General features: G+C 44.3%; 1 protein-coding gene across 4 annotated transcripts; it reads right to left on the bottom strand.

Moving 5' to 3' along the window:
• Positions 1-1312: 1312 nt before the first annotated feature.
• On the bottom strand, positions 1313-20959 carry LOC145449042 (nuclear pore complex protein Nup153-like). 4 transcript variants are annotated; one of them, XM_080327501.1, is made up of 30 exons: positions 20757-20959; positions 20577-20697; positions 19249-19394; positions 19026-19185; positions 18886-18960; positions 17814-17941; positions 17648-17755; positions 17418-17585; positions 16695-16742; positions 16440-16630; positions 16290-16381; positions 15507-15637; positions 15315-15437; positions 14463-14546; positions 14143-14398; positions 12685-13078; positions 12481-12617; positions 10524-10688; positions 9008-9241; positions 7767-7913; positions 7591-7704; positions 7460-7528; positions 7142-7210; positions 6666-6791; positions 6486-6599; positions 6298-6414; positions 5235-5600; positions 4276-4485; positions 3135-3342; positions 1313-2338 (listed from the first exon to the last, which is right to left on the bottom strand). In XM_080327501.1, exons 1-30 carry the CDS (start codon positions 20850-20852, stop codon positions 2188-2190), a joined length of 4548 nt encoding a protein of 1515 aa, XP_080183627.1. In that variant the 5' UTR covers positions 20853-20959; the 3' UTR covers positions 1313-2187. The 4 variants fall into 4 exon arrangements, with proteins under 4 accessions (XP_080183627.1, XP_080183628.1, XP_080183631.1 ...); XM_080327502.1 differs by having other exon boundaries at positions 1313-2335; XM_080327505.1 differs by having other exon boundaries at positions 4276-4395.
• Between the last annotated feature and the right edge of the window lie 4834 nt (positions 20960-25793).

Raw genomic sequence — 25793 nt, 5'->3', positions numbered from 1 at the left:
TGGAAATAGCTTAGCGCTCGATGAACACTCGACTAATTACCGTTATGATAATTGCATGTGCTATATTTGAGATCAAATCATGGTTGTCATAACTACCATCGGGCTGATACCATCTGGACCAGGAGTCGCCAATTCAAAACGGGTCGCGGGCCACTTTTCAAATTTCGCATCGGCCGCGGGCCGCATGAATTCAATATCGGTATAAACTATACGGAACCATCGTTTTGAAACTCTACGTCAGTACAACGCCGTGCTACTTAATTTAGGCAATGGGCATAGTGACCACAAAAGAAGTAATATTTTATCAAAGGAATACGAATACAACAAAAAATCATTGCCATTAATTTCATTTTATTTTGAAGTCTGGGCTGTGCACGATACTGGAAACGCTTTTCAGCGAATAAGGACTCGATATTGGGGCTAGCGAGATGCGTTACCGGCTGAAAGACCATCTCCACGTAAAGCTTGATCTTGAGGGGAAGCCCTAGGTCAGTGGTTCTCGAACATTTTTAGACACGCCACCCTTAATGATACTCAAAACTTTCGCTCCCCCCTTATCATCATATAACAAAATGCAACCAGAATGATAGCAATGCCAACGGATAGTTTGATGGCATTGAAGGTTTGATTGTTGATATACACAAAATTTACATTTGATGTAAATCGCGCAACAACAACAATACTTGAAACTGCATTTCAAAATGGTTTTCTCAGCTTTCTTCTGAATTCTCAAATCACGTCGCGGCCACAAAATACGACCTCGCGGACCGCGTGTTGGTGACCCCTGATCTGGACGATTACCTTTAACATCAATATATTCCAAACAATTAGGCAACTCATATTATATAACGTTTATGTAAGCTTAAGAGTCACAACACTAAACAGTATTTACGGTGGGCACCATTATAATCAATATTTAAAGATTTGGTCACCGTAAATACTATTTTATTCATAACCAAAATTTTTCGACGGTAGTAACTCCGCTTCCACTGGATGGAATTGAACCAAATTTGGTGAACATCGTTTCTATAGACAGCCTAACACTCTCATGAGGCGAACAGAAAATTTTTTGTTATTTATTGTTATATAATGAATAAAAACTTACTTCTGTAGCAATGCGGCTACTGGATGGAATTGAACCAAATTTGGTGTGCAGGCTTAAATTAGGTAACCCAGCAATTTTATCAAGTAGCCAGTACGATTTGAGAAAAAAAAATCATTTTTCAAGACCCCTAGTACGCAGCTTCTCGTTGCTAACCCAATCCCAACGATTCACTCATCTAATCTGTCTGAACGGAAAAGTACCCCAGACTTCGTACGAAGGATTCAATTTATTGACAGCAAAGACTCGGCAATTTTCGAAAGAATACCGGGAGATGGAAATACAGAGCATCCGATTGACTCGAAAAAGATCGGAAATTCAAGCCCAAGGATTACAGCCCCAAGTCACAGCAGCGCTGCCATACATAGCAGGACAGTTGAACCAAAACACCCACACGGGCATGTCCATTGTCATACGCGATACGGCAAACACGCCGATGGAAAAAGATGCCCCAAACAAGCTTATAACATAAAAAGAAACACGACAAATAACCGACGGCGACAGGCGGCGGTTTGTAAACGCGCCTCGCCGCAAATAGCAGGCAGCAAAAGGGTAACAGCCCGCAACACCATTTTTTCAAGCGATACAACAACATAGTAAACGGCATATGAAAGAGTTCAGTGTTAGCTAAAGACGTAGGCTATCGCCGCAACGTTAAGGAAGAGAAATAAAAAAATATAGAATTCTGTACCAAAGTGTCTCGTGGCAGTCAGATAGGAGAACGACAAAATCTATTCGAATAAATAGAAAAACGTAAGGAGCGCGGTGCTGCTCTCCCGTTACAAAACACACACACACGCGCGCGCATTCATCCGACTCACACACACACAGATTGCGTTTTTATTGCACGACTGATTTTGCGGGGACCGTTGTCAATTAAATTCGAGGGGATTACACGAAAAAAAACGACTGGGGGTGCGGGGAAAAAAGGTTGAAGGCGTAGCCAGTCTACCGGAGGGCGGCGCCCGAAGACACTCCGCGTGATTAGCTAACACTGTTGCGAGCTAGACACAAGATCGACGACGCGACACCTCGCCATCACACAAAAAATAGCGACGCAAACACCGTCCTTTTTCTTCGACCGGTTACTTTCTCAGTTTTCTCCGCGCAGACTTTATGATCCTGCGTGCCTGCGGCGGGGTGGCGGAACGGCTCTGGTCGAACGGGTTCTGGGGACCGCCGCCGCCAAACATGGGTAGACTCGGCGTGGCCTGTTGCTGCGGCTGTCCGCCGCTGCTTTGAAATAACATCACAGGTTAACACGGGAGTTCGGAGACTAGCTCAAAAACAGTGTCTTAGAACATTTTGTCGAGCCCAGACGCCGAAATGCTCTTAGGTGGTTGAGTGGACTCCTCTCAAACATTAAATTTGCGAAACTCACGACTACTAAATAAGTTCAGTCCTCGTATTGCCATCTGGTCTATTTGTTGTCTGAAAAACTGCCGGATGACGAAAAAAAAGGACCCCGCTTTTGCTTATGACCTGTGACGATCGCTGAGACAAGATATGGAGGACGAATGATATAAAGGATTATGCAGCTTCAGCATTGGTCTTTCATGAACCGCTTGAAACGAGCCCAGGGGTCCCTGAAACTAAAACTATGAAAACTAGATTGTCCTAAATAGACATCCATACTTATTTTATATGATTTGCCTAATCGTACTACTTACTCGAGCGTTTTTTTTAAACTACTTCCACTTCTGAATGATGTTTAGCCCAAAACTATTTCTTTTTACAATTCGTCGTTTACAAATAGTTTAGAGATAACTTGGCATCGCTTAAACAAGAACGCCTGCACCACTTCGATCACGATAATAAACTTATCCCACTTCTAATTCAGAGCTTTCCATTTTTAGGCAAATAAGGCCTTTACTTTGTTTCGGGAAAACCCCACTCCTTTGTCTACTGGAGAAGTTAGGAGTCAACAACGACCGATTTGACCGCGTCAGTGCGTGCCCTCATGCTATCATCCCAATTCGAGTCTAGTCACTCAACACGGACCTCGAGGACCTCGAATCTCAAACATACTCACGTAAAGTTAAACGCCGGCGCTGCTGAGCCAGAAAAGTTGAAACCGCTGGACGAGCCCACGGCAGGCGCGGCGCCGCTCCCAAATGCCATCTTACTTGGACCGGGCGGCGGCTGCGAATTGCTCGCGCCAAATTGAAACACACCGTTGCTTTGACCGGCTGTCGCGTTGCCGCCGAAGGCAAAACCGCCGCCAGATGGAGCAGCTGGAGCTGTGGAATATAATACGATATAAAACTAGCTAGCTATAACAAAAGGAGTTTGCGTCTAATCTAAAAATAGTCTATCTAATCGCCTCGATTATAGAATTCTCATGCCTACGTCATATTTGGTGATACGACTGTTGATACACAATGTTCTTTCTCTAAAACAGGGGTGTCGAACTCAAATGGCGTCGTGTGCCGGACCAGTCAACTGATTCCAAAAGGTTTTCACTTGGAACACCTTAAAGGCATCTTACATAGACAAAACACGAATCATACGGTAGCAAGTCGCAACACCTTTATTCGCGAACAATGGAATTGGCAAAATATGATGATTGTCAATTACGCAATCTCGCCACGTTGCATATGCGTTGTGAGCAATAAAAGATATAAATCGGAAACGGGGTCCTTGGGGAAACAATTATAATTAAACCGCTAGTCCGGTTTCTCTCGTGTCTGGGGATCTATTGGGTCGAAAGTGACACAGCAGTGCGACCGTAGATATTTCAATTATATATTTCTGCAACTAATATATTTTACATGTGAACTGCATAAAACGGTTTCCAATTAGCGTTTTTGCTTCTGTTAGTAATAACTACTTTTTCGTCCGTATTTGTATAAAACTCTGAACTTGATGTGCACTTTTAGCCCTTCTTGAAATTGGATGTCGACTTTACCGACTTGTTACTAGTGGTAACTAGAGCGAAACCACAGCGCCATTGTTGGGTGGTTATAACGGGGCTTATGAGTATGGAAGTATTTCCTGCAAAATATCTCAACTATTGTTACAAATTTGCTGGAAATATAGGAATTTTCAATCTACGCAGAATTGTTTCACGGGCCGGATGAAATCGTCTGGCGGTCCGTTTGTTTGACACCCCTGCTTTCATTAAAATGAATATACCAGTGGTTGATACATTTTATGACGAAAATTCAACTAACCGGCGTTAGACGATCCGAAGGCGAAACCTGTACTAGGCTGATTGCTCGCTTGCTTGCTGCCGGCCCCGAATTGAAATCCGGCGTTTTGTTGGGTGTTGGAAGCCCCAAACTGAAAGCCGCCTGCGTCGAATGGAAATGCGTGAAGATCACCGTTACGTAGCCTACAGCCGGAGTGGAATTCGTTCTTGGCTACGAGACCGGGGTGGGGTCCTGCAGGGCGCTGGAGTTGCAGTATTTCTGCCGCATTGATACTCGTTCGGAATTCCGAAATTCTATTCAGCAGAGGTGGTAAGTAAAGAACTACTTCCACTATTTCGAGTAATGCAGCAGCCTTTCCGTTTACAGACCGATTGCCCTTCCACTCGAACTACCGCAAAGTAAGATCGCTCGCTTTTTGACAATTTGACGCTTGTAAAGTAAAACGCAGTTTCGCAAAAGGTCCAGTTCTCTTTTGCGAGTGAAATTTTTGCAGCATCACGGTGACCAAGCAATATTTCGAAGGTAACATCCGTTCGCAGTGTCTCATCGACGATTTGACTGCTCGAGTCGTAACCGAGCATCAATTAATTAGAACAGGACGGGATACCTACTTGTCCTTGATTGTCGCGGCGTATACGCCGACTCGTGATACACTTACACACGATCTGTGCATGTGCACAGCTCGAGTCTATGATGTGCATATGCCGCTGGAGGGGTGATGCAAGACTTACGAAGCCTTACAAGGCAAAATCTGCACCGAGTCTGCAACAGGGTGATATGCTGTGCGCCAAGTGGCAAAGCCACAGATACCAGTGCTACTGATCAGGTGTGACTAGACCGTGGATTGACCCCCCCCCCCGACCTCCACAATTACCCCATCTTGTCGGTAATTGTAATTAGAGTCGAGAGACGATTATTACTTGATTTACTTCTACTTGTGATGTAATATACTTATAAGGCTTAACCAACATCGCACATACCAGTCGACGGGTTGTTAGCGCCCAGCATAGTCGCAGACGAAGATTGTCCAAACGCGGGTTTTCCCGCATTTCCCCCTCCGAATACATTGTTCGAAACAGCCGCTGCCGATTTGCCAAAAGCCCCGCCTGCTGCCGGGGCTGAGCTGCCGAACGCCGGAGTCGCGGCCGAGCTGCCAAACGCAGGCGCCGCGCGTTGGGTCTGGCCCGCCGCGCCAAAGGCGGACCCGGTCCCGAAAGCGCTCTTCATCCCGGAAGAAGATCCAAAGGGGGAGGGTTTATTGTCAGGGGCTCCGCTCGAGGCGCCCCCTCCGAAAGGGCTGTTTGTTGTCGGTTTGGGGGCAGATCCGAAAATATTGCCGCCTGCACCTGCAAAAGATAACGCGCAGGTCAGTCGGGGTTGAGGGTCGAACACTAGTCTCTAAGACAGGGGCGGGCAACATACGGCCCGCAAACAGTTTCCGTCCTGACAAAATAATGTGAGAAACATGGTCATGAAACTCCTTGCTCTGTACGGGTCTACATACATTTTCGACCATGAACATTAACAAGACAATGCTGCGTTCCAATCTAACAAATGTTCACATGCAGACTTTACTAATGGTTTCTAAGTTCGACATCGAGCCAGAGTTCAAATAACTTGATGACAACTCCAATCGGCCACGGATGTGCCATTGACTTCAACCGCTATTGAACTGCATTGAATCCATGAAATACTGCTTTTGGTCTCTATGCTCAACTTTTTACTTCCTTACGTCTACTCGAGTAGAAATTTACATCATTTCTGCAACTTCCACATACCGGGATCTCGCTATCAATTCGTATATACCGGCCCGACAAACATAACGATTACGATAAGTAAGATGAATATTGGTTACGGTCATATTAGAGCTTGTACAATGTAAACATTACACGGTTAAGTTTACCAAGCATTATCACTGATATGGAATTTGTGGGTTCATTCTTATTACCGACATGTCGCTTCGCTTTACACATAAATCACACACAACACTCGTGTCACAAGGCATAGCCAGCGACCGTCAATTTATCTGAGACTGTAACATACCTGCAGAGTTTGAAGTCCCAGTACCGAACCCTCCAAATACGGGTTTGGACGGCTCGCTTTTAGAGGCCGCGTTTGCCTCGGGAGTCTTACCGAAACCAGAAAACGCAGGCTTCGATGCTGTTTCAAACGCAACGTAAATAGTCAGCACCACAAACACAGTAGTTATCCGCCGAGGTATCGTTACAAACCTGCACCGTCAGTGCTACCGGCACCGAATCCACTAAATATCGGTTTAGCAGGCTCGCTTTTGGAAGCGTCGTGTGCTTCAGACGTCTTCCCAAACCCGGTAAACGCCATCCCTGCTTGAAAACATTATAAAACAATAATATCAAAAGCCCAATTACGCTCAGACGAGTCAAACACCGTACCGGGACTGCCGAACGCGGAAGGCAACTTGTTTTCGGTCGGCTTCTGTCCAAAACCGCTAAATACAGGAGTGCTGACTTTGGTGTCGGGTTTATCCTGCGCGGGCCCGCTTCCAAACGCAGTAGTGCCTGAAAAAATGGTGGAATATAATCCAAGCGTGCCTTTGACCCATTAAGGTCCGGATCAGAACGGGAGTAAACGCGTCGTTAAAGAATCTTGCGATATTACAATCAATGAGTGGATTTGATTTTAAGATAAGCTTCTAGTGTAACGCATGATTGGTGCTATAATCATGGAGCTGGGATAATGGAATTTCACATTCTCGATTAGATCAAAGAACACTACAATGACGAGTGATGGACAAACACTGCGCAATTTCAGACTTGAACCTAGTAGGAGAAAAGCAGAAATTTCAAGGATGGAGCACCGAGACAATCTTGATTATAATCGTAAGTTAGATCATCAGGTCAACGCTTACCAGTTGATTTGCCCCCCAGTGAGAAGGCAGGGGGCGCCGTTGTCGGAACGCTGGTTTTTCTCAAATTGTCTGTGAACAAAAAATAGTTTCGCACACGTTTTTTGAAACTGGCCGCTAACAGGGGATACAGAAGAAAAATCTTGTTGAAGTTCGACAATTTCGACCTACGACAAGCATAAGTTGCTTGTGAAAATCCAACCGATAAAACGAACATTGATAGGAGGGTACAGGAAAAAAAGTCTTAAGCATCACAAATTTCAAGTCACAACAAGCCTAAAAACGTGCTTGCCAAAATACCAACAATCCATATCAACTCACCAGAGGACTTCACACCAAACGTAAACGTCTTGATGGGCTCTTTCGCATCGGCAGACTTTGTAACGGACGCTGAAAACACGTAACGATTAACATCGCAGTCTAGAGCCACGAAGCATTCAAATAACAACTACCTGATGTTGTATCTTGTTTCAAATCGCTCGCGAAAGACTTCGGCTGAATCTGGGCACTCGCAGCCGCCCCGAGGACAGACGAAGACACCGGCGTGGCCTGGCCCGCACCAGCGGCTGGGTAAAATTAACAAGGATAAGTGAGGCTCTCCCGATGCGGTAACACGAATAGAAATTACTCGCTGATCCAAAGAGTACGGGTGGGACGGAGACCGGCGTAGGGGCAATCTGTGGTGCCGCCCCGGTAGAAGTGCCGAGTGGAGGACCACTGAACATGGCTGGGGCTTTTGTCGCTGGCGGCGCGGCAGGCTTGCTCGAAGTTGATCCTGAGATAGAAATGTACAGGCGTTGAGAATAGCCAAAAAATAAGTACCGCTCGCAAATGCATATATGGGCAAACACAACAGACTAGTGGTTCTCAACCTTTTTGTCTTCGCGGACCCCTTTCGAACCGTCACGGAAGCCGCGGACCCCACGAAGTTTCAGTTCAAACTTAGCTCAATTATCGTACAATCATCATCTGCGTCTCGTGCAAATGATAACTGCACGCTTAATGATAAACAGCAAAGAAAATGACTTTTCTTGAAAATAAGACCACACTATTCAGGTAAAAATTGGGTTGACTACTTATATTTTAAAACGATTCCTGCAACTAGACTTCTTGAAATACGTGGTCGTGTCTTGAAAACACGCTCCTGCGATTTGATGTGAACAAGTGCCGAAAATCCATTTCCACAAATATAGGTGGTGGCGAATGAATCAGTAACTCGTAACGCTTCCGTCGACACATTCGGGTACGACCAAAATCGACAAACATTTTTTCTTATAATGAACATATAACGACAAGCCCGGTCACTTATATCTAGCAGCTTATCTTGAAGTTAGTATGTGGAAAACATGGTTATTTACATCACAGGAGAAAATGGATTTTTGTAAATATTTCGAAGTCACCGTGATTGACCTTTCTCATCCATTTTATTTCGACAGTCCCCAACAAAACATCTCGAAACAGCAGTAGGCTATAGACAATTTAGCAATTAAAATGACTCTGCACAGCAGAGTTCACATCAGATAGCCAATCTGTTGATGGGATCTCTGTAGTTTTACCAGTAACGAAGCGAAACTGCCTCGTGATTTTACGAAGAAAAAAAATACAAATTAGGTTATCTAATATTTTAAGGGGCAGATCCGCAGATCCCCGGTTGATGACCACTACAATAGACGTTGTCGAAGATTTCTGTAGACGAATCGGATCTGGAATGAGCTTTACAAAGCTAGATTGGATGCAATCTGCGGCGTGTGTTTGAATACGCTCAAGGCCACACAACGTGAAGAACTGTACTCATGAGACAGAGAAAGGCACGTCGCTCGACCAACAGCATCTTGGCCGATTCGCAAACCATAGAGGTAACCCACTCACCGGCGCTAACTTTCAACGGCGCTCCAAATTGGAATGTAGGTAGTTTCTGCGCGTCCGCGTCTTTAGTTTCGGATTGCGACGGCTCGTTCTCTCGCTGCTTCAGACCAAACGACAAATTCGTTTGGCCGTCCGGTTTCGTGACGCTTCCGGTTCCGAAACTCGGCACTTTGGGAGCCTCCGTCGGCTTGCCAATGCTTGTCGGCGTTCCGAATGAAAAACTAGGCTTCGCGGGTTCTACAATATGAAAGCGTAACACAGTCACCCGCAAGAAAAACAAGCAGAGACGGTCAGTAAAAATGTAATTCTACTTTCTCGGAATGCTCAAGTAGGTTTTGCCTACTCTCACCACTTACTCATGTGGTTATGTTCATGGAGTTCTCTTGCTTCTACTTGACGTATTGGTTTTGAAAATCACGAAGTACCTTTGTGATATCTCTGGCTGGCTGTCATGAATGAAATTATCACAGAGCCGCGTGAAATAGTCTCGTTGATTACAACTAAATACATTTCCCAAGATTCTCTATTCGTAGTGTCGTTAGTCTGCCGCTTGCTGCACACTGGCTTTGCGACACGACTAAAACAGGCAATTCCCCGATCATGTCGCGCTCTCGATCGCGGTAGTTGCGATCTGCTGCACACTGGGACACCGAGTCATAACGTATCCGTTCTGTACCAACTTGATAATTTCGTAAAAGTATAGATTCTTGGTTATTACTATTGAAGAGCACATCAAGATAATTCCTACACTTCCTACAGACATGTTTACTATGTGTAATTTTGGTAAAGAATATACCATAATGCCAGTAAGATAATTTCAAATTTGAAAACTCAGTTTATTACTTCAACTCAAGACGCAAATGCACAATATACAGCACCCTAGATACAAAGAATATAGACAAGAAGGTGTCTAACAGTTGAGACGCCCCGACAAAGTCTACCGGTACTTTCGTAATGTCAAGCATATCAGTGGCATTCGCGGGCTAGCGGTCATGTTCTCTGTTATTCATCTTGTATTGTGAATATATAGTAATCTAGTTATCAAATACATCTTCATTTCATTTTTCCTACTTGAGGTTGAATCATTCTTTTTCTTGGCTTGATGGATACCATGCAGCGCACTGCCTCAATCCCACACAGCCTTCACCATAAAACCCAAGATACAATGTTCAATTGGGAAGTGGAACGATCACAAAAGGTTGCAACAGCATCGTCGAAATGAGAGCGGGTTCTTATTTTCTGTTGTGACTGAGACCGCGACAAAATTGTCTCATTTTGTCGTGTCGCGAGGGGCCCCGTGTGCAGCAGCCTTCAGACGCGAAGACAGATCTTGCAATATCAAAAGTAATCGCCTCCGATTAAGTGCCTAAATCTGTCCTTGACAGTACGTGCCGTACAGGTACTCTAGCAGTTTTCAAACATTCCATTTTCTACTTCCACACGTCTTCGAAATTGCTACTTCTAGTTGAGTAGCAACTACGACTACTTGCACCATCCCTAGTAATGACCAACGGGCTACCTTTGGCGTTGGACGGTGCCACGGACTGCGTCGTCTGCGTCGCCGTCTCCGAGGTCGGGCTCTTGGTCACGTTTATCGCATCCTTCTCTTTTGGCGTCCCGAATTTGAACAGCCCCGACGATTTTTCTCCAAATTTGAAAGACGCTTCCGCTTCGGCTTTGGTTCCTGAGAGCGGAGCAATATGCCGTTTTACACGTCGATCCTTGACGTCGATTGCGGCCCTTTGACCGACATACGCATAAAACCGTAATACCATTGCTATTTCAAAATAGCCGGCAGCATGGGCGACGAGTTACAGGGTGTCGGCCATCATAGGCGACGAGTTATTAATACTGCGCATTGTGCAGTGCACGGCGTTGAATTACGTAGTCAAATATTGATGCAACACGAGATTCTAGGTGGCGCAAATTCTGAATTTATTCGATTAGTTTGAACGGGAAACCTTCTATGTTCCAATAAACTTCATTGCTGGACGGGCTCTATCGAGCGCAACCATATCGCGGCTCGAATTTCAAACCTTTAGGATTTGTAATTCTATTGATAAGGTCGCGGCATGCGCCCATATTGCTCTTGCTGCAACATAATGGATAATCAAAATCGCACCATTTCACGATCAAATTCGACTGGCTGATCGGGGCCAAAGTAGACCGTAAGACCCGGGCTGATATTAACCAGCGCGTTGTTGGTATTAAAACCCTAGGTGCGTAGCCAGGGAGATTGTCATTGAAGACTAGAAACCCCGTCCTCTTGAAATGCCAATTCACTAATTCGTATTAGCGAGAATCATTTGTATGCGAAATGCGTCATTGACATGCCATGTGCACTATCGTCGGTGGTTTGATTTAGCGCGTCCGCATGCAGGCCTGCACGCTATAATCGCCGGCATGAACTATCGTGTGCACCAGGCTAGGCCTGATATCGTTATCAGCCTGAACTATCGAGTCTACAGCAGGACCAGCGCATGTGATAACATCGCTGGCCTAAACTATAGCGTCTGCTACAGGCCTCGCATGATTTGCCTGCTGTCACTACTTATGTGATTGTTATGTCATACTGGCTTAAGAATGACAGCGTGAAATGGAATAACTTTGAATCTGCACAATTGGCCAAGAACAGACTCGAACGTACGTAATTGATTAGAGCTAATACTAAAACATCAGAAGATGTGTGTTAAGGTAGAGCCATCAAAAGATACGGCAGGCCTGAATCGCCTGATATCGGTGCCATTACAAAACAGATTCCACAGCAGACTTCAATCATATTAATTTGTCAAATAGTTCGTCGTCACCGAGGTTGCGTATTCAATTGTTCGCGAGTGTGATGGCGAATAGTGAATGGTTGATATTGAAGCGGGATCGAGGAATCGCTAATTAACCGCTGGACTCGCATGCTTATACGGGTTAATTCGGCCAACACGATGAAGCTTGTCCTATCAATGTATTATGGGCATTTACGCATGAACTCAACCGTAATAAATTGATGCTAATTTGGTAAATTTGAAACAATTTCAAACCTCTCCCTTTTTTCATCTGGCCACCCTATGCAAAAATAAAAGTCGGCGCCTATGGCCAGCAGGATGTCGTATTTACAACAGCCCTCTTTTTGTGGCAAACGACCTGCAGACTTGCTTATCCCTGGAGGTTTAGGGTAATAAAATTGCAGCAGTGTATCAGCAAACAAAGAGTTGGATATATTTACATGGAATGAATAAGCAAAATAGCTTTCTTATACTTTACAATCACTCCTTCTCTTCCCATAAATCTGCAATGGCACGGTGATTTGAATTGTTGGAAAATTTTGTAATCAAACGGACTCGAAATCGCATCTCTGCCACGGATCCGATGACATACTGATCCAGTCAAGTGAACTACACCGATATTGTCCTCAAAATGTTTCACGTTAGCCACACGAGGGAGCTCAACAACAAGCGCCCCCCTATACAAAACAATACGCTAACCTGGCTTCGCGCTGCTGCAAGCTTCGCAGTTCTTTCTGTCTTCGGAATTCGGAACCATGCACACTTCACACTCCCACGTGCCAGTCTGTTTCTTCCCCGCATTTCCCCAAGCGGATTTGCCAGACGCCGTCTCAGAGCTGAAACGCAAACCAGGACACGGTATACAACCACGACGTAGTAACTAGACTACCGGGTAACTGCTACCTGACAGCCGAAGAAGACGCAGGTAATCCAAATTTAACAGAAGCTGCTGGAATCTTTTCGGCGTCTGATTTTACAGTCCCAAATCCAGGAATCGGCGCCGCTTTACTAGCGGTGATTTTGGCAGACGGGTCGCCAAACGATATCGCGGGTTTTTCATTAGAAAACATGGCTGATTTGAAGCCTGTTTCCGGCTTTTTAATAGCGTCTTTAGACGCGGGCGAGTTTGTCGAAGGTTTCGCAGTCGCGTTAGGGTTCGGAGTAGTGCAGGCGGCGCACACCGCGTCCGATTCGTCATTCGGAATCATACAGACTTCGCAAGACCAACCGGACGTTTTCGCCTTAAACGGAGGAGGTTGCGTTTTTTCTTCTGGCCGCTCAGAGTCCGAGCCTTTTCCTGTAAAATAATACGGCATTGAACAGAAAACAATGTAAAGGCGTAGCAGCGGGCCCGTCAAGCCAGATTCATTGCAATGAAAAGTATCGACGATCGAGGTGAAACATACTTTTAGTAGTGAACTGGAGCGGGCCGCGTTCGAAATCAACAACACCAAGTGACCAATGACGGCGATACAAATCAAGCACTTTTCGAAAACGCCCGGTTACCGCGGTACGGGTGCTATTTCACCCGACGGCAATTTCTCTCACATAAAAGCGGAAGTAGCCTGAAACGTAATCGTTCAAGTATCGAAAGCACGCAAAACCACACCGAATTCACGCAAACGAACTACAAATCGAACAAATTAGAGCGACATGCCTGTAATCTAATTCTGATCTAACTTCTGGCTTTCCTGAAAATGCTTCAGGTGAACCGCATAGTGCCAACATACCTAAGCTTGGTGTACAGATATTTGCCGTTCTCACGCTTATGAGATTAGACTCCGGTGGACTGAAAATCATTTTTGTTGTATATCTTTCCGAATCGGAATTCAATTCAGTTTCCAAGTTTTTGCAAATTCAGTAACCCCAATCGAACGTGGGATAGAGTACAAGTATAATTGATATAAACTGAACTTGATTGATATTCGTCGCATTCATTTTGTGGATTCGGTAATTCTAATATAATTCGGGAAAAAACGTGTATGTGAAGTTTGCTGCAACGATGAAAAAAGAAATTGCCACCGAGTACTAACGGTAGCCCGACAACAAGGGCGACCCCCGGAAAATTGTGCACGCTTCCATAACCTAAACTACAGGGTTGTAACCAAGTCACAAGGTTCCGAGTCACAAGTCAATCTGACTTTTATAGTTTTGACGCGAGTCAAGTCCGAGTCCAAGTCACGGAGTAGAGTGTCGAGTCATTACAACCCTGCTAAACCACAATCAACACGTACCTAATCAATCATTCAATCTCAGTGGATACACAGCACAAGCTACACAAAGGCACAACGTGCAGTTATAATCATAACTCCAATCTCATTTAGAAAATCTGGAAATGTTCCAGCTCGGCTACAAACCCACCTAAAATATCCATAACGCTTCCTTTCTTGAGTGGTTCGGCAGCCTTCGGTTCCGCAGAAGACGCATTAGGAGACGCGAAAGGCGACGACCTCCTACCGGCCGCTTTTGCCGCGGAAATCACCTTCGGATTGGGTGCAAACACCAGCGAGGGCGCCCCGGCTTTTGACCCCGCGCCAAACGATTTTGTCGACGGTGCCTTTGGAGTGTCCGTCACGGCGGGGCACTTCGTCTGTGGTGAGCTGAATTGATACTTCAACTGCGACGTAAAGGACTGGTGTTAACTACGCGTGGGCGGGCAGTCTCAACAAAACAAGACTTACTGTGTCGGAGGAGGTTGGCGTGTCAGCGGATTGGACGGTTTTGACGATAGGTGAAGCGAAATCGAACTTTGGATCTTTCGGAGTCTAGAGACAGCACAGGTTAAGACACCGGTCAGCATCTTTCGGCAATCCAAATAGAGGGCTGCTGGCTCTAGGGGTCACAACGGCGCTGACCTTTTATCTCAATAATTAGCTTACCATAGGACGATATATACGTTTGTCTTTGATTTTTTTTATGGCATATACACCGACTCATAATATACAGCCTACATAAAAAATACACACACGGTCTGTGCACATTAGGGCTGTTGGGTTATCTAAAAATAACACTACACACCAATTTTGGCTTAATTCTAACATATAGAGTCATTGCTATAGGAGAAAAAAGTTTTGGATTTACTCCTGTAACTTCGGTTCTACTGGTTGGAATCGGGCCGAATTTGTTGCACATATATTTTCAGACTACCTAACAATTTCATCAAGCAGTCAGTAAAATTTGAAAATTTAAGTATTCATTTTTGTTAAATAAAACTTTGGGCCAAAATTGGTGTGCGTTTTTTCTTGGGTAAATCAACAATTTTATCCAGTAGCCAGTCAAAAATTGAAAAAAAAAAGTTATTTTTGAACAGCCCCAGTTGCACATGCACACCATGAGTGCACGATGTGTAAGTACCACTGGATAGATAAGGAAGATGCAGAAATAGCCTGGCAAGGCTCTCTAAGTCCTGCACCAACCCGCCATACGCTATCCAGGAATGCTGAACTTCAAGCAGGGAAACCACAGATACCACTCTCACTGATCAAGCCTCGGGTCTGACACGGTCGCGTCTAAAATAGAACTATCACAGTTACCTGTTTCCTTACGGGAACCTTGACGGGCTGGCACGCCGGAGTGGACGTCATTCCTCCCGCGGCAAAATTGAAAGACGGTAACGACGACACTGGCAGACTGACATTCGGCAGTTGCATTTGTTCCTGCGAAGGCAAAATGTGTACAGTGTGACTACTCTGCGTCATTCTCTTGTCTTTTCCGCCGGAACGTACCGATTCTTCTTCGTCCGGACGAGGCAGCGACTTGTAATGGGCCGACGATTTTTTCCCCGGCTTGATTTTACCTCCGCCAGAAGAACTTGGAGTGGAGAACGGAGACCTCGTGTTTGGCGTCACCATTCCGGCTGAAGGATTCCAGTTGGATTATCACTAGCTAATAAACTGGTGTTGGAACGCACACTTGCGTAATTTTCCAAGGGTCCAAGCTTGGCCCAAGACCTGAGTGACATTGCATCGGACAAACTCAAAAACGTGGCGAAAATTCAATAAATTATAATGTTCAACGGCTTAGCGAATTTACAAAGCTGGCAATCTACAGTTATTAGCATAAACACCACAAAGTTTGTAATTATATCGAGGTTGTTAAAATACTGCAATGGAATGAAATGATGGAATAGTGCGTTTGTATTTCCCAGCATATAGACACGTCTCTCGAGCGTAGATTCATTACGGCATTCCCTATTCCGCAATGAGCGAGTAACCATGACATACAATGAAGTAAATAGCATGCAGCATTTCATTAAATTGTACGGAACCTGGCAAAGCAAATGGGACAGGGCATAAAAATTGAGCACCTCAATTCTAAGTCGAGTGAGAGCGTATATTTAGTTTACTAACAAGGCACAAAAGCCGGTAACAAACAGTTAAAGATTACAAGCATCCTATCGGAGAGGCTACTAGACCATAGCATTGCTAGAAAGTACAAAATCTCGATTAGAGATTTTTTCACACAATTTTGCATGGGCCGATGGGAAAATCCAACCAACGCAACCATACCTGACGAAGACATAGACGCAATAGGGGCCGGCAATCCACGGGCAGCAATCGCCCTCGAATTCGGCACAATGGCCGGGTCCTCTGATACATTCCTATTGATAAAAACCCGAAATGAACATCTGCCTATACCCTCGCGACGAGAACTCTCACTTTTTAACGGAATCTTCTTCGAAATGTACTTTTTCCTTCTTACGAACCAGGAGACTGCTAGTAGTCGGTACTTGCGTGCGTCTGCGTAGTTTCGCGGGAGACGGTGTCGACAGGCCGGTGATAGGTGGTGCAGAGGCAGAATTCTGCAACAACGTCGAGGATGCGAGGGTTCGCCGCCTAGACCTGTCCGCCTGCAAAATCAGGAAATCGTGTCAGGCTACGCCCCGACTTTGACACGGAAAACGTCACAATTACCGCATAGGACGAAGGAGTTCTGGCCATCGTCGGAATTCTCCGCGCATCCTGCGAGATTGACACAAAGATCGTTAATTGAATTTGTCTCGCAAGGGAAACACGAAAAAGCAGTATTTTCAGGTACAATACAACCCAACTGTCATCTAATCCAGTGGTTCCCAACATGTTTTAAAACCGACCCATTTAACAAAATAATTCAGGTACCACCGAGTAATGTGTCTTCAATACGGGTCAAGGTGCATATATTTTCAAGTTTTGTGATCTCCCAACGTTTGCAATTACATAAATTGCAAGTTAGATACAACATGTTTGAAAACAAGCGACCCCCCCTAATAAGTCAACAGTCCTAAGGAGACCCAATGATCTGGTCAATCCCTTCTCTAGAGCGCGTATATCAAACATCACGGCATCAGTGTTGAGACATACAGAACAGAATCAGACAGTATAACACAAAAAGAAATACACTAATCCACAAAAAAATGACATACAACACGCACCAGTCAATGGCCAAATAATTAAAAATTTTCAAGAAGATAGTCCGTCAAAGAATGTTCAAATCAGTTGAGGCTTTGTTGGCAAACGGTTATGTTGATGTAAATGCTGGCACCGACCCTTAGGAGAGTAATTTGGAATTGCCAAAAATCGAGTGTCAGGGACATGGGTAGCATAAATCTCAATACAGCACGCCGGCCACAAGCTAGAGAAAAGGCAAAGAAAACTCACACTAAGCGGGCTCGATATCTTCTCCAGAGTCTGCAAGATTTTCCGGGCCGACGAGCTCATGTTGTCGTCGAGGGGCAGGCTGGCATTCCGTGAAGGAACGGCGACATTACGAGCGGGAGTTCTTTGGTGGTTAACGTGACGCACTTTTACTTTGGTTACAGACGGTATCTGGATGAACCGCAAAATTTGAATAGCACTAACCGACTGAGGAAACTCGCCTCAAAACCAACCTTATAGGGAGTAGCAAAATAGGGTGATCTTCCCGACGCGTTGGCGCCGCCAAACTTAACAGCGCCATCGTAAAACGAGCTCCTGTGCGGCTCGGGAGAGGTGACACCCTATAAAAGTAGACAGTAGCAATTCATCAGTACTGTAATTACACGCAGACTTCAATACCAATGCGGGCATCCCAAATATTGACGGATTGAATCGCGGCTTTTTACTGCTGCCCATTGTCGATTGCTGTCGAGAATTCTTCGACTGGCTCGAAGCGTTCCACAGATTTTTCGTCAAAGACTCGTTATCTGTGTAAGAGGCAAGCGAATCAATACGCAGAAATCGTGGTTTGAAAAAAGGGCTTAGCAAAATTTGAGCAACCGGGTGACCCAATTCCGAGTATAGTATACTAGTATGTAGTATCACCGATTTTTATGATGTCGTAATAGTAACAATGACTTAAAAAGTTGAATTAAGTATCCTTTTTGCAGGCGCAAGGAAAATGATGCCAGACAAACTGATCTTATATCTCGGAACTGTGCGTGTGCGTATTCGGTTGCGTTTTGTGACCATTATCAGGGTGAATCATCACTACTCGACAGAAATGTCGTTCCATGTGCCTCCTGAAATATGTTTTTTAATTCTACGATATAACTAACCTAGGTTTTAAGGCTCCAACCATGAAAATAAAGCATGAAAACTATATTTTTGCCGATAAAATGTTACGCTTGGCTTGGCATGAAGTTGTATATTTTTTGTACTCCACTACAATCGTTGCACTTATTTAAACCATGTATTATGAAACATACTGTCGCACAAAGCCTCAGAGTTACGTAATGAAAATCATTGTTGATTTCACCCAAATACTGAGCGAAACCTCAAACAATGTAGGCTGATCATCACAGGCTCTTTTAGAACAAAACTATACTACTCTGCTTCTTGGCAGTCCAGTTTTTGCATCTTTTCAACCACACTAAATATCAAGTATAATTCTGTATTTCAACCACAGCGACATCGAGTATAGATTGTCAGTAACCGTCTTAAATTCACAAGATTTATATGTAAAAATTCAAGTTACGTGACCAAGGTCTCGCGTTCGAATTAGATTTCACCAAATTTCCTTAGTATGACAGAGGAAAAAGATCTGGTCCCTAATCAGACAACTCATGATTGAATTGTAATTGCCGCTTATTCCTTTCACAAACTGGAAAGGTTGGATACCACAATGCACAACTAGAAAGTGACGACTTACCCGAAAAATCTCCCTTATGACTCCCCATTTGAACGGATGATGAGCATCCACTGGATGAAGCAACAGACGCATTATCTAAAAATAGTAATTAACGAAAAGTTGGTGCTGGCATAAAGCATTTGATTTACAAAATAACAAACCATTAGTGGACAACAATTTCATCTCGCTCCGCATAATAGACGAATCTGAAGTGAGGGGCGTGTCCACATCCATCCTCGCTCGTTTTGTGGTCTTGTTCAGGTGTCGCAGCAAACCCTCTTTGCCATAATCCACTTCCTTTGGTCGCGTTTCTGCTGAGATCTAAATCGGAAGGGTAGATTCCAGCTGACGAGAAAGAGTCGCACGGCATTGCATTCGGCATACTGTGTGTGAAGTGCTGCAATACTGAGATGATGTCGAGGTGGATTGATGATTTTTCAGAGGAGGCCTGGTCAGTCTAGCACTGTCCGAGTTGTTGCTTGCTCTGACCGACTCCTCTTGGTTTTGCAATCGACTTGGTTCACTCACACCTGCAGAAGTGAAAAGAGGGATCAGGCAAGGCAAGTATGCAACAGGTAACTAGAAATTGCTAACTATGTTGTTTTCACATCTCATGGGTGGATTCAATCTGGCAATGTCAATGGTGTCGTCAAAATGGATCGGCCGCATCTTGCGTTCCTCATGAGTGTATTACCATCACACTAAAGGCTATGAAACTCAACGCATTCCCCATTGAAAATAAAAATATGAGCAGTATCAATCAATGTAAAAATGCTGTCAAACGCAAAAAACCAAAAATCCATGACATTACCTCAACAACTACATTTATGACTGTACCTAGAGCTAGGTACAATCCAAGTGTTCAAACCCGAGGCATGGATAAATTGAGAGAGTTTCAGTCAAGTAGTACCAGTCGATGTTTTTGAGTAATTAAAATATACGCCCCCTACACATTAAGGAGTTATTTTGTCCATATAAAATATAGCTTTGACGCTTTCTTCCCATGGCAGGAGCCGCAGCATTAAAAATATGTTGCAAAGCTATGCATGTTTGTTGCCTTGTCGGAACTGCATTTCTACGAGTCAGTGATCGAACCGGGGGATTGTTACATAGCACTACGAAGTAGTTACGGTCAAGAAACACAAAAAGTATTGTGGACAATGTGCAATCGGCATTATTTTCTAGTACCCGCTAACGCAGGGGTCAACACGCGGCACGCGGAAACATTTTGTGCAGCCCACATCGAAAGCAAGTGCAGAAACGATTTTATTCGAACATTTCAAAATGTGCTTTTTTTTCGGGTCAGGTGTGAATTACTACACTGTAAATAACAGTTTCATGAAGGGTGTGGAATGTCATTCTGCAAGGTCCGTCAGATAAGGCCTACTTGCCTGCTTGGAAAGACATTGAATACCCCTATTATTGATGCCGTGGCCCGCAAGCAAATTTGAGTTTAGGTCAATATCACTGCCATGACATCACAATAAGTACCGTAATTTTCCATGTGTAATACGCACATTTTCATCAATTTAACCTAATCACGCTGAATTTGGATGCCAATGTAAACAAGTGCCTCAGAACAGACAGATAGCTATCATCACGAGAAAACCTCACACAAAAACTGCGCGAGGTATCAAACAATGTAGGCTGATCATCAAAGGCAAACAACACTATGGTAAACATGCGGAATGTATGAAGCAAGATTAAGGAACCTTGATCATCCGATTCCGACGCATTTCGCTTTTGTCCTTGCCCCCCTAAATTCATGAGCCAACGTGGAGTGATCGGATTCAGCCAAGACTTGACGGAGTCGGAAACTTTACTGAAAAGGGACTACAGACAGAGTACGGTTAATAGAGCGGGTTTGGCCAAATTATCCAGAGTAACAGCACCTTTTGTTGAGACGACGGTCTGCTGTACGGTTTCCTAGATGAGGTTGCACGCCGCGGACGGATTTTCCCACCACCCATACCGGGATTATCCGCCATTGTGCAGTCACAAGTTGCAATTGGAGAAGAGCAACTTGACCTAAGCCTAATTAAGCCTAAGAAATACACTGGTAAAAAATCAAACAGTCGCAGTTTTTCTGTATTAAGTAATTAATTTTTCGGAACTAAAGGGGTATACATTTCATTCATTATTTAATCCGCTATTTTCATAAAACTATAGAGCTGCCGGTTCAGGCCAACTGTTGATACTATAGCAGGTATATTTTCGATGTCGAATTATACAGTAGGCGAACTTACGTCCATTTTACACATTTAGCAAACTAATTAGTTCTCATTTTCTTCCAGCTATATCTTTGGTCGTGATTAACTTAGAAACAATGTGATAAACATAAACAAGGTCAAGATATGACAGAATAAAATGAAAATTTTACCAAAAAATCTTGATTTTCTATGAGTTTGAAAGAAGGATCTCAATATTTGAAAAAATAGACACAAGCTACTTCGATTCCAACTACAAGTCGCTCACAATGTGACGCAACATTAATGATTATACTCGAATAATTACGGTAAGCAACGACACATTGTCGATTTATTCTTAATTAGGCATTTCCAAATATTAATTATGGGGAAATTCATGTGATCTAACAAATTGCAGAAATAATTTATCTGGTATAGCTACGATGGCAAAATTTATTGCTGAAGTCTTTAGCGACATGATTAGAGGGAAATATGATGCAAGGAAAATTAATTGAGGCAGATTAAGTCTCATTGTCACAGGAAAATTACATATCAACATGGTCTGCATGTGGTTTTCGATACACGAGGTTGCGTTAGCCAAATTCTACAAAATTCATGTAATGGCTATTCCAGCATTATATACTGTATAAACAGACTGTAAACAGGGTTGTCCGCAATGAATAGCGTGTGACAGATGGGTTTCTTGCATAGTATAGTAATTATGTAATTCAACATAAAATTGTGTGACGTTGCCATCCACCTCTACCACAAACATGAATATCTACACAGCCTCAAGACAAATCACACAACAGTATTCTTACATATTCATATCATAACAGTCTATATGCTCTAATGCAGCTTCGGTTTCACGTATCAAGTGCGGTATCGTATATATGGTATATGGTTGCACACAACAATCCTCCATAATCAGGAATCAACTATAGACAGGCAGATATCACCAACCACTATAAACAGTATAGGCCTATACCACATACCACACACACTCGGTGCCGGTGGTTGGTATACAATCAACAGTAATGTATAATGCTCAATATCTCGTGCCAGAATCTTTTGCATTCCGCAGTTATAACAAATGTAGCGAAAGTTCATCACAGTGCGCTATAGATACATACACTACAAAAAAAAATTAGACAAGTTTGGTCTCAATGTCTCAAATCGATTTTTTAGCAGAAAAAGTCTTAAAGACAAATTAGTCTTACCAAGTACTTTATGTCTCAAAAGTAAGCCAGAAATTGATCGAAAATGGTAGCAGTGCCTTGGGGGCATCCTTTTCAATGTTAGGGGTCTGAGCGGAGGAGGGGAAGGATGAGAGAGACCAGAAATTGCAGTGTTGAGATGATCCTGTACTAAGTTTACAAGGTATTCACTAGATATAGTTATCAAGGTACATGCCACTTACTACTCACGTATACCATTCAGATCAATATATATATGGTTGTCTGAGTCGAAAATAGCATTTATGGTGAGTGGGTGGTAAAATGAGACCAAATCAACCTCATTTCTTAAATTTGAGACCAAATTTGTCTAATTTTGAGACCAAATTGTCTAATTTTTTTTTGTAGTGTACGTATATAACCAACGACTGCCGAACGAGCAGACGCGAACGAAACGATGAAGCTCTCGGCGACGGCCGACGCCGGTCGGGGCACGGCTTTCTGTGCTAGTGTTCGTCGTGACCCGGGCCGTGGCGCCGACCCCGGAAGTGGCCGACCGATCCGAATCGGTTCGCGGGGCGGAACGTGTTCGCGCGTTGACCGGCGCGCAAGTTCCGGATCCGCGCGAGACGGCTGCGTAAACGACCGGTTTTCGACGGCGGGGCGGCTCGATCGAGCTGTGCAAAATTAACACTTCTACTTCCTAAAGCCGCGTTTCGCGGAGCTAGCAAGACCCGCAGCCCCATCTGACCCGCGATCGTCTGAGGGGCAGTTCAGACCTGTTCAGGCGATGACCGCAGCCCGGTTCTGCCACGTCGCCAACCAGTACTACAACGCGGCAAAAGCCCATTTTGATCGGCCCTCGCTCGCCACGGGGGAGAGCGATAGCCTGAGCGTCGAGCGCCGCGCTGGAAATTGGGACTCTAAATTGAAAGAGCGATAAGCTTTTAGAAACGACGGGTCATAAGTAGACGACAATGTGTATTGGGCTTCGAGTCGTGTCGAGTGTTCGATTATCAATGAGAACGGCGTGGAAAGTTGAAATGTATACAAATTACACATGTAGAGTGGCCACAGCGAATAAAATGTCAGTTTCGCAACGGATTAAATGTAATTGCGACAGGACAGGTATATTTTTCGAGCGTACCCGTTTAATTGCGCATTTTTGATGATAATTCTGGGGTGATCCACCGATCAAGGATAATCCCGGAATTATCAAAGATTTATCAAAGAAAAATTGAAATCACTCCACTTCTACGGCTTGGAATTCAAAATGCTTGGAATTCAAAATTTTCATGCTGTACTAAATCCGCGAATATTGGTTAGAATGAATTCGAATCTGGTGTACGTCGTTTTATCGATTTAATCACGTAACCAGCAAGATTCAGAAATAAAGGTTATTTTTCAACAGTCCTATTGCGCATCCATTGTCACTGTTGCCGCGGCTCGACCACGACTTCACAGATATCTCATATACAATGACGCACCCCGCTTCGTATGCCGCAATGCGTTGGGAAATTACTTCGAAACTATAAATTAACTCTTAGCGACATCATCATTGGTTTATTAGCAATTTTATCAGTTCAATACACCACAAAAAATGCGATACAATGAATAGACAGGAAGATGTCGAAGCGACTTGGATTTGTCAATGGAATCGGACACCCACCTTGGCCTAGGCGTAGTAAAGAGGAGGCATGCACACTGAATGAAAGTAAAGAATACAGTATAGAAAAAGAAAGCGACAAGAAATAGGGCGGCATGTCATGGGAAGCGAGATCGATAGGTCAGTCGTGGTCCGGTAATCTTGAGGATGGACTGTATTTATTTAGTAGTAATTGCTTGTATTTCGACTTGAATGTGGACATGCTCGTCGACTGTCGGATGGCCGGCGGGATACTGTTCCACACATCAGGTCCGGCATATTTGATGGAGCGATGATCTTTTCGGTCGATCATATGATATTTGGACGACGTGGACGCGCGTGTGTTGTACTTGTGCGCTTTTGATTCAGAGGTAAAGAAGTCACTGAGATATTCGGGGCAACGACCGCAGTGAAACTGATACATAAACTTGGCGATTTCTAGTTTCCGCATATCTTCTATGTTTAGGACGCCGAATCTCTTCAGCAGCGACTTATTGGATGAGCAGCCAGGCCCCTTTGGGGCCCTAGCTATGATTCGGAGCACTTTATGCTGTAGTTTCTGCAGTGGCTTGAGTGCAGTTTTACTGGCAGCCCCCCAACAGTGGATGCCATAATGTAACTTCGACAGGATCGTCTAATTTCAGTACGCTAAGAAATCATGTATCACTACACGATTAGAATCTTTAAAATTGTTACTCTGTTCATTTTTGAGTGCCCGTGCCATTGTGTTCGCCCGGCCCCAAACTACGAGCCCGCTCGCGGACGGCGGGAACCGCGGGATTATGCGAGAGACCTCCAGCGGATGACGCGAGCGTGCGAACTCGAATTGCCGCGTATCGTCTCCCGCTCTCGAGGGCGTCGTGGCCTAATGGGTATAAGCACTGTGCTTGCCTCGCCGCCACGCCGCGCCGGGGCTCGAATCCCTCCCACCAAAGGCGAAAATGAAGAGCGAAAAAGTATACGGAATGGTTGCGCCCAAAGAATGTAGAAGGGCAAGAAGTGCGAGGTCATTGTTGCGTCATGCCACTGTTACGTTGCGGCATCCATTTTGGTCTCAAAAGACCACAAAAACAGCCTGAACCTATGTGTGAGGCTGTAGTTTTCGTTCATATTGGCAGTGATATTTATGGGATTACGCCCGCAACTGGTATATTGGACATAGAAACCAAGGTGAATTTATGTATTTTCGTTGTCTGCTGGTCGTTTTTATTTCAGATCACCCCGGACTACCACAGCAAAATGCATTTCTGGGCTGCATCAACGAATTGTAGGCCTACATATGGCGATATATTTAGAATCTCAACCTAAAGGCTTCTTGTGAGAATTGTATCCTGTTGAAGCAGGAGATGGAGCTAGTAAGATTCAATATGGCCAATAGAAACTTGCCGCATACATACTGTAACAGGATAGACCACCCAATACGATATAAAGTCACCCATCTTACAATTTGCAGCTACAAGGCCGGTGTCAGGAGAAAGATGAAGAAATTGCGCGTTATTATTATGATTAAAAGTTTATAGAGTGGCCCTTATCACCTGTTTAGGTCTTGTGTGCCACGGAATACAGTGCAAAGAAATTCAGGGAGAAAGACGAAGAAATTGCGCGCGCGGTTGAAATCGCTGGTAATGCGAAATCATTGTGAAATTAATTGTAGCATTTTGACGATACAAATACACAATGAAAACCATACAAGATACCCGAATGTGATTAATAGCGGAATTGCACAATTTATGATCGTTTTGGAACTTGGATGTAAGCTCGGATAACAAGGAACAGATGGAGGAGGATAGGAAGGTTTTTTCAACAAGGATCAGATTCAGGCTTTGAAAAGAGAAGGGCAGGCCTCTGGATGCAGATGGGCCGGTGATACATTTATGTCAGCACTGAAAATCAGGTTTTCATTTGGAAAGCATGGGTAGTTTT

The sequence above is a fragment of the Botryllus schlosseri genome, chromosome 10 (assembly GCF_051294905.1).
Source record: "Botryllus schlosseri isolate E-star chromosome 10, Bs_hap1, whole genome shotgun sequence".
NCBI lineage: Eukaryota > Metazoa > Chordata > Ascidiacea > Stolidobranchia > Styelidae > Botryllus > Botryllus schlosseri.
The sequence above is the reverse complement of the archived record's forward strand: the minus strand, read 5'-3'. Positions and strand labels throughout refer to the sequence as shown.